Source organism: Cebidichthys violaceus, unplaced genomic scaffold, assembly GCF_023349555.1.
Source record: "Cebidichthys violaceus isolate CVI_PGR_0920_01 unplaced genomic scaffold, fCebVio1.0.p SCAF_106, whole genome shotgun sequence".
NCBI classification, from domain to species: Eukaryota; Metazoa; Chordata; class Actinopteri; order Perciformes; family Stichaeidae; genus Cebidichthys; species Cebidichthys violaceus.
The window spans coordinates 274,073-284,072 of NW_027176270.1; the positions used below are offsets into that span (position 1 = coordinate 274,073).

At 46.4% G+C, this 10,000-nt stretch overlaps 1 protein-coding gene across 1 annotated transcript in view; it reads right to left on the bottom strand.

Annotated features, from left to right (window-relative positions):
• Window positions 1-2,999: 2,999 nt before the first annotated feature.
• Window positions 3,000-10,000, bottom strand: part of LOC137888633 (SHC-transforming protein 1-like) — a 15,300-nt gene continuing 8,299 nt past the window's right edge. Inside the window, 6 exon segments of the mRNA XM_068732069.1 lie at window positions 3,000-3,731; window positions 3,826-3,973; window positions 4,059-4,155; window positions 4,395-4,467; window positions 4,886-5,078; window positions 5,381-5,507. Of these exon segments, the coding sequence (XP_068588170.1) occupies window positions 3,603-3,731; window positions 3,826-3,973; window positions 4,059-4,155; window positions 4,395-4,467; window positions 4,886-5,078; window positions 5,381-5,507 (767 nt within the window). The 3' untranslated portion in view covers window positions 3,000-3,602.

Sequence of the window (10,000 nt, forward strand, 5' to 3'; positions counted from 1 at the left end):
CTGCTATGACGACGCCACGCAGGCTACCAGCTGCTGCTCTGACACGAACGAGGGGTCGGAGGTCAAACGGTGACCTCATGGTTTTGACAGCATGTGGCCATCAGCAGGCCTCGCACATCTGCAAGAAAGGCATCACACACACACACACACACACACACACACACACACACACACACACACACACACACACACACACACACACACACACACACACACACACACACACACACACGCGGGTCAGTGCCGCTCCTGGTGAGTTGTTTTGGGCGAGGCCTGTGTGACTCAGAGAAAGTCCAGAGAGACGTAATAGAAGCAGGAAAAAGTCACTTAACTCTGTCGACACACTTATGATAGCGCTCGTGTTAATAGATGATATAGTTATATCTGATTTTTGGTTTGCCTAGAGACACTTTCAGTTTCTGTTTGTCTCCTGACCGAATCAGATAAGGTGCAGATATCGTCTATCATATTTAAACTTGAGCACAAAGTGTGTAGCAAACGGCAGAGATTTCAAACGCATTCATTTCCTGCTCTTTGTAACGAACCAGATAAGCCCTCTTTTTGACGCCCCGAGAGCTGAGGATTGTGGGAAGTTATGCGAGATCTGTGATTACGTTTGACAGAGTCATCTGAACGAGGAACGCTCGAAGCGGTGTTTTTCTGCAGAGCTGCTTTCGGTTCGTCGTCAGCGAGCTGCCGGTGGTTCCCTGGACTCAGCCTCACAAGCTGCGCTGAGGGTGATTAATGTGGGCGAGACCCTCGGAGCCTCTGGAGAGGACGACGAGGGCCACAGCCCCGAAACAGTCGGCTGCATACTTTGAGCACGCAGTCATCTCTCACTTCACCAACAAAGTGAAAGGCTGCTGAAAGCTGGGGGAAGTGCTGCGGCAATTATTATGGGCTGTTTACTACCGCTCACTTTCAGACACATATCTGTCTCGAGGACACCGGGGGAAACGACGCTGGACGTTTAAATCAGTGGCTCGATCATATATGCAAACATATTTGGTCAGGAACATGTTGTGTATGAGATCAGGGAGAAATGCAAACCACCGCATCAACCAAGCTTTAGACGAATTTAAGAAATCAAGCCAGAGAGTATTTGACCGATCAATAAAACATATTTCGGGAGATGCTGAAGGAGAGTGAGCTTCTTCTTTTTTTTTAAAAGTCTGATAGCGCCATCTTGTGGCATAATTAATCCAGGCAGTTAAAAAAAAAAAGTAGCTTTGCTTGATTTCCATAGTAATTATTTTTCCGTGTGTCGACTCAAGAGAAGTAACTGAAGTCATAGTAAGACCTGTATAAAGGAACATTTAAAAAAAAACAAACATGTGTACTGTGTGCGTGCGTGTGTGTGTGTGTGTGTGTGTGTGTGTGTGTGTGTGTGTGTGTGTGTGTGTGTGTGTGTGTGTGTGTGCGTGCGTGCGTGCGTGCGTGCGTGCGTGCGTGCGTGCGTGTGTGTGTGTGTGCGTGCGTGCGTGTGTGTGTGCGTGTGTGTGTGTGCCGTCTTGACCTCTTGTAGCGGCCATTTGTCCAATAAATCAAAAAGAAGCAAACGTGACTCAAAGGGCCGCTGATGCACTGTGGGTAATGTGGTTTTCTCAGGCAAAAAAAAAAAAAAAAAAAAAAAAAAAGAGTAGATTGATTCCATTTGTCTCATTTATTTGGCAAACCAAACCAAAACAAACAAAGAAGAAGAACAAAGAAAGGCTCTGTCGCTGCCTCTCCTGCGCTGGTAAACCACAGGCCCACCCCAGTGCATGCTGGTCCTATACCTACCTGCTCCTATCAATAACCAAAGAAAACAGCATCGCTGTCGAGTGTGTCGCCATTGACCAACCAGAGCGTGTCCTGAAACCCACTCCTCGCTGATCGGAGGCCTTCTTGAGTCTGAAAAGAAGAAAAAGCAACACGAAGGTTCAGTTTTCTGTCCTCCTCCTCCACAAAGGTCTCACTTTTCCAGGGTTGAGGTTAGAAAAGTGTTCCTCACCTTATAACTGTGCTTTTTCCTGCGACGTGTCCTTCAAGAGCTCAGCTGTGAGTCCTCAGCAGACAACGAAGTGAAGCGCGCTAAGCTTCCTTTATGAGCTTCTTTCCAGGAGGGTGACGTGAAGATGCTTCAGCTGAATAGTTTTCATTCGCAACTGCTTGGTATTTTTTTTTTTGCCATATACTGTATTTGTCATGCAATACAATCATGCATAAAGACCAGATTGGTCTTTATGCATGATTTCCTTGACTGTACTTTTACTCCAATTCAATATTATCACCTAATATTCGCACCAAGACCACCTTGTCCTATATCATTAAATCCAAAAATACATGTTAATTGTACTGATATTTTTTTTTTTTTTTAAACTTCAAACAGACCAAGACAAGTGTTATAACTGATTTCATTTCCTCAGGGAACAACTGAATATTCTCCATTTCAACCATGTCTTCTCTGTTTCAGCAGTTTTCCTTCTGGATTTTCTGTTTTTTATCCTCCAACAATTGCAGCAGCTGCACCAAGAAATGACCAAACGATTGGAAATCCCCCCCCCCCCCCCCCCCCCAAAAAAAAAGTCCAAAAAACGCATAAAATAATAAAAAAATAAGACAGCAAATGACACCTTTATGTCTCAGCTACACGAGTAAATAAAAGTTAAAGTGGGAAATGTCTTCACCGTATAAAAATATACGTTGGCTGCAGTATGAAATATAGAACTTCATCGACGTCCAGATATTAAATATAGGCAATGTTTGAAAGGTTCATGTTTCTGAAGTCTTTACAGAGAAAGATGAAATTAAACTGTTCAATGTTTTCTCAATGAGTAACTACAGGTAGTTACAGAAAGCTTGAGCTGTGAATATTTCCTTCATTTATTAATAACTAGCTTATAAACGGGGTTAGACGATGTATTTGATTACCTTATTGGAAACAAAAAAAAAAAACGTTACTATTTGCATATTTGCCGTCTAATCTGAGACTAAACTGCACATCTGTTGCTGTAGTCTCTGTTTACAAAGAGCTTTTTAATCTTTTCATACAGAATGTAACAAATAAGTGGGATTCAAACGTCAAAACGAAGCAACTCAAAAACAAATGAACACAAGACGAGTTTAGCACATCTAAAAAAAATGATTGTTAAAGTTTGCAAACATTCTGGTGATTCCCTCCCAACACCAGTGCTTGTGCTTCGACTTTGAGTTGACACCAGCTAATTCAGCCTGAGAGAGACAGAGAGAGACAGAGAGAGACAGAGAGACAGAGAGAGAGACAGAGAGAGAGACAGAGAGAGAGACAGAGACAGAGAGAGAGAGAGAGAGAGAGAGATAGAGAGAGAGAGAGAGAGAGAGAGAGAGAGAGAGAGAGAGAGAGGATGCTCTGCAGGCCAGCAGCTGTAGTCAACACATGGTGTACAGTACATGTCCTCAGAGTAATGTCTCACATGTTGACATGTTGACAGCTTTAACGTGTTTTTGCTCGTGCACATTGTGCCTCCGCTCCAAAACCGCTGCTGCAAGCTAATGTATAATACATGCTATGAATGTGTGTGTGTGTGTGTGTGTGTGTGTGTGTGTGTGTGTGTGTGTGTGTGTGTGTGTGTGTGTGTGTTTTAGTGTCTTTGCAGGATTGGCTGTCTCAGACACAGCTCACTGCTTCCAGACACGATGGGCATCCGGTTCTCCATGTGGAATCGCACCAGGTGACCAACGCTCAGGAACACCTGATCTCGGGTCCGCACCTGGTTAAGCAAAAAAAAAAAAACAAACACAGAAAAATGGTTCAACATTAAAGCCAGCCGGCGCCCAGCCTCTCCACACGCCGAAGCTCTTTACCCGTCCATGCGGATCCACCAGCAGTAGGTGTCGCACGGCGGCTCCCTCCATCCCGCTGAGGACGTACTGACCGGAGGCAGAGCTGCTCTCTCTGACCAGGAAGTCCCCGCTACAGGTGAGAAGAGACTCCGCCCCCTCCCGTCCTAATCTGGGACGAAGGACAGACGTTAAAGTTACCGAGAAAGGAAGAGGGAGACGTACGTTACGAAGGACAGGGACGTTTGATTACCTACCTGCCGTGGAACCAGACTTCCTCCTGGATCAGGTCCTGGATCAGTGTCTCAGAGAGAGGACTGCACCGTTCAGCGCTGATCTCAGATACCACTGAGTCTGACGGAGAAACAATAGAGGAAGAATACAACTTAAATCTAAAACGATGCTGTCTAACCAAATCTAAAAGCTTAGTGTTAATAAGGTTAGTTCTAGAACTTTCTTTAAATCTAATCTTAATCTAAAAATACTTTCAAATCAGCTCCAGGTTGCAAAACTCAGATTTAAACTCAGATTAGTGTTCCACTTTAAACTGACAGTTGAGGTGTTTTACAATGCAGTGTAATGATGAGTTTTACCTGCAGGTGGAGCTGGAGTTTCTTCTGCGATGGAGCAGTTCTCGTACAGTGAAAGAGGCTGAGGCCAACAAACCTGCAACAGCACCGGATGAGTCATACAGACAAGATCTCTGTGTGTGCGTGTGCGTGTGCGTGCGTGCGTGCGTGCGTGCGTGCGTGCGTGCGTGCGTGCGTGCGTGCGTGCGTGCGTGTGTGTGTGTGCATAAAGGTTAGAGACATGTGCTCATGACCGGAAAGTCACAGACTTAATTCCCAGACTAGGGCAATAATTCTGGGAAGTTATTACACAACAACTGAACAAGTGCTTCTGGAGATGAAATGAGATTATTATTATTTATGATTATCAGTCTATAAAACCATTGTAACATTTACAACTCCACTACTGTGGAGGAAATTAAGAGTGGGCAGTAATACAAGATGCTGTACATGCGCACATCCAAGGACTCACTTCCCTGAAGCTGACTAGATGTTCGTGTTGATGTCACTCTTACCCCCAAAACGTCAGGATCCTGTTTGTTCTCCTCGCTCGTGATCCGCAGGTCCTCCATCCCACCAGCGGGTGGCGTCTTTCCGGGGATCACGTTGTAGTAGTCGTGGTGCTCGCTGGCTTCAACCTCCCGCTTGGCCTTTTGGTCCGTTATCGTGTCCTCTGTGCTCCACTTGTGACAGATCCTCACTGCTGACCTGCAGGCAGAGAGTCACATGACGTTCACCTCACTGCCTCCACACACACACACACACACACACACACACACACACACACACACACACACACACACACACACACACACACACACACACACACACACACACACACACACACACACACACACACACACACACACACACACATAAAAACACAAAGATAGACACATACTCAAACTGTATAAGGCCAACACAGAATTGCTGGTTTGCGCTCCTGATCAGCTGGGTGAAATGTACATGAAACACACCAATGAGACGGTTACAGCAGACAGAAGGACAACCTGGGATTGTTGGAGAGGAGCGACGGCGTGGGGTTCAGGAGTTGTCGGAAACGGGTTTCGAAGGCCTGACCGATGCTGTTGATGACATCACCGGCACGACCCCTAGGACACTCCAGGATGTGACATGCTGAGAGAGAGAGAGAGACAGAGAGAGAGAGAGGTTTAAAGTATCTTTATTTCTACTTCAATTTCGTTTGCAGTTTAAAATTTCAACAAACCTAATTCATGCAAAAAAAACAAACCAAAAAAAACAAAACTAAAAGAAAAAAAATAAATCATAAGTTCAGAACCAGAGCATTGTCTATGACTGAACACAAAATGTCTTTCAGACCCCAAATGCTCACAAAGAGTTCCGTATTCTTTGTCAGTCTGTAAAAACCAAACTCCACCCTGAGCCGAGCAGTCAGCAGCCCAGTCAACATCATACTCACGTCTTCTGACCCTTCACCCCTTACACGGTTTTTCCTTGTTTTCCAAATTGCTAGTTTAGCCAGTCCTGAAAGGAAATTAATTAGTGTGTGGACAGATTTTCTTTTTGCAGAGTATTTTGGACCATAGATAAAAAGACATAAAGAAAAGTGTTCTCCTAAGCCCTGGAACCACGCCTGCAGGCGGTTGAAAAGTCTCACCAGTCTGGAGCACTCAACAAAAAGATGGAAAATGGTTTCTGTCTGCAAGCAAAAAGGACAGCTGTCTCCTGAGCCAGGATTGAGGTGCACCAGATATCTGTTTGTAGCTATGGCCCCATGCACAATCCTCCACTGGAGGTCTCCTGTCCGTTTGTCTACAGGGGGTTTGTACAGGGACCGCCAACAGCCTCTAGGGGAGGATCCCCTGCCAAAAAAACCGGTCCACCTCGATACCCTAACTCCTGCCAGAGAGCGCAAGTTAGAGACCTTCACACTAACCTGATACGCTGCTTTCCTCCCCAGAGTCTCAAAGTCCCCCAACTGTGGTGTCTTTAGGGACAGCAAGGTGTCCTCCTCATCCTTCCACAGTCCCAAAGTAGGATAGACAGTTAGGGATGGGAAGACATACTCACATTCATCGTCCCATTGGTCAGATATTGTGCGGTCTCTAACAAACACTCTGAGGACTTCTGGCAGAGAAGCACAGACCTCCTCCGCCAGCCTGAGCAGCAGCCTGCTGGACCGGATGTTGATCAGCTCTGCTAGATGAGAGATGGAGGTCTTCATCAGGTGACCCAGCTTCACACAGCCGGCCTCTCTCAGTCTGGATCTCAGGCTGACGGACGTCAGGACCTGGGACGTGATATAGCTGTTTCCAAACAGCGGCTCCTCAAAGAGCCACATCCCTGGTGTCGGCGCAGCTCTCCGCTGGACTGTAAAAACCTGCCACGCTTGTAAGACGGACTGGTAGAATGGTGTCAGACCAGTTAAATCCACTGACTGGGGCTGAAGCAGGAACAGGTGTTTGTCATAACCTAAGCGTCCAGCCCTCCTCAGCAGCACACAGGCAGTATCAGTCCATGGCAGACCAAAGCTGTACAGCAGTCTCTGAGCTGTCTGCAGTCTGAAGGTTGTGATGCGTGATGCGATGTCCACCAGGCCCTGTCCTCCCTCTTGGACCGGCAGGTACAGCACCGCAGCTCTCAGCCAGTGAAGCCCCGACCAGAAGAAGTCCACAACTGCCCTCTGGATCTCTTCAATCAGGCCCTGTGGTGGAGGAAGGACTACCAGTCTGTGCCAAAGGGTTGAGGCAACCAAGTTATTGACAATTAGGACCCTCCCCCTGTAAGAGAGCTGAGGTAGCAGCCATTTCCATTTAGACAATCTGGTACATACTCTCTCCATAGCACCCTCCCAGTTCTGTCTTTGAAACTCCTCTGTTCCCAAAAAAACACCCAAAACCTTCAAGCCATGCCTTCCCCATCTGATGTTTCCTGGTAGCTTTGGTGTTTCTTGGTCTAACCACTGCCCAACCTGCAAAGCTTCACTTTTTTCCCAGTTTACCTTTGCTGAAGATGCCCTCTCAAACAAAACCAAACTGCTACCTAGGAACTGGATATCCCTCTGGTCTTTGACGAACACATAAATATCATCAGCATATGCTGACACCACCAACGAGGGCCGCTGAGGCAGCCCAGGTAACATGAGTCCTGATAGACGGGATCTTAACCTGTTCAGAAGAGGCTCAATGGCAATGGAATATAGCTGTCCAGAGATAGGACATCCCTGTCTGATGCCTCTCTGGACTTGAACTGGACAGCTCAGCGCGCCCCCCACCTTCACCAGACAAGTAGCTTCCTTGTACATCAAACCTAACAGTGACACAAACCCTTCACCAAAACCAAATGCTCTTAAAGTGGAAACAAGAAAACCATGATCAACCCTATCAAAAGCCTTCTCCTGATCTAATGATATAACACCAACATCAATATTGTACAGTTTACAAAGATCCAACAAGTCTCTCATGAGAAAAATGTTATCCATAATGGATCTGTCCGGTACACAGTAAGACTGGTCTCTGTGGATTATAGTCTCTAGAAAGTTCTTAAGCCGGTTGGCGAGCACCTTGGAAAGAAGTTTATAGTCTGTGCATAACAACGCCACCGGTCTCCAGTTCTTCAGTAAGGACAAATCTCCTTTTTTGGGTAACAGTGACAGTACTGCATGCCGACATGATGTCGGTAACAGGCCTGTCTGCGAACACTCCTGTAGTACCTCCCACAGGTCGGCCCCCAAACACTTCCAGAAGTGTTTATAGAAATCCGCAGGCAGTCCGTCCAGTCCAGGAGCTTTACCAGCAGCCATCTGACCCACAGCAGCAGTCAGCTCCTCCAGGGAGATGTTGGCGTCCAGGACAGCTCTGTCCTCGGGGCCCAGCTGAGGAAGGTCCTGAAGCAGCTCGTCAACACTCTCTCTGTAGTTGTCCTCCTTCCTGAACAGGGCACTGTAGAAACTTACGGCATGTTGTCTCATTTCAATCGGGTCAGTCGTCATCTTACCATCTGGGAGGCGAAGACACACCATTTGTTTGGTCCGAGAGACGGACCTCTCCAGATTGAAGAAGTAGGAGGTCGGAGCATCCATGTCCCTAATACCGGTGAACCTCGACCTGACCAAAGCTCCTTTAGCTTGTTCTCGTAGAAATGAACCGAGTTGTTGTTTCTTCTGTTGAAGCCTGTGAGTGTCTGTGCTGTTGTGAGTGAGCAGACTGTGCTCCAAGTCCCTGATTTCATTTTCTAGATCTTCAATGACCCTTTTTATTTTTACTGTGGAGTGACTTGTGTATTGCTGAACAAAGACTCGTATATGTGCCTTTCCAACGTCCCACCACTGACTCAGGGACTCAAAGTCGCTTTTCTTTTGTCTCCAAATCCCCCAGAAAACCTCAAACATTTCACAGAAATCACTGTCCTGAAGCAGCTTGCTGTTAAAGTGCCAGTAAGAGCTGCATTTGGTGGTTGGTGAGGTGTGCACATCTAAGGTGACTAGGTGATGGTCAGTGAATCCTACTGGGTAAATGTGACTGTTCAATAACCGGTTGCTGAAACTATGAGATATGTAGACCCTGTCTAGCCTGGCTGCCCTGATGCTCCCATCCAACACCTTCACCCATGTGTACTGTCTAACCTGGGGATGTTTGACCCTCCATACATCCACCACACCTGACTCTGCAATGACCTGTGATAAGGTGGCAGATGACTGTAGGTGAGGTTCCTCTCCTGTTCTATCCAATAAGGAATTTATGGTGCAATTCCAGTCCCCTCCCATCACTACACACTCGTTCTGGTCACACTGCTGCAGGACATCTTTAAGTGTTTTGAAGATGTCCGTTCTGTGTGAGCCCTGGTTTGGAGCATAGATGTTAATAAAAACAAATGTAATGTTTTGTATTGATGCTCTGACCACTAGAGCCCTGCCTGTCACTATCTCTGTGGAGGAGATGATGTCAACATTCAGCCCAGGTGCAAACAGAACAGCTACACCTGCAGACAGGTTGGTCCCATGAGACAGGACATACTGGCCCTTCCACCACAAACCCCAGTCTATCTCATTGTGTTGGTCACTGTGTGTTTCCTGCAGGAAAACGATGTCTAGTCGTTTCTGTGTGATCATGTCTGTAATGGCCGCTCTCTTCTGTCGGTCCCTCCCACCGTTAATATTCAAAGAGCCAACCCTCACCATTGAATAATGCAAAAGAGCGGTGATGTAGACAACTAGAATAAACAGTAACATAAAGATTAAGTGCAGCACATCCATGACAGACTCACTTAGAGGTTCTTAACCTTTTGGAACCTTTATTCTTCTTCATTAGCTTTCTGAGACTCGTCATGTGTTTCTTAAGACGGAAACGTTTCTTTTCATCTAACGCCTCCAAACCAACCACTCTCTGTAATGTCAAAACACTTTTTATAAACTTGTCTGCGTCTGGAAAATACTCTAAAATGTTTACAGATTTCCCAAACGTTTCATCTAGGAATGCATTGATTTCGTTCAGCCTGTACATATCTTCGATTATAAACTGTGAGTCTGTGACAGAGAGACCGTCAGAGTCAGAGTCGTACTCCATCTCCTCCTCCACAACACGAGCCTTCCCACTCTCCTCTGGACCAGCAGCCTGACCTTGGTCAGCTTCAGCTGTCGGCTCTTTACT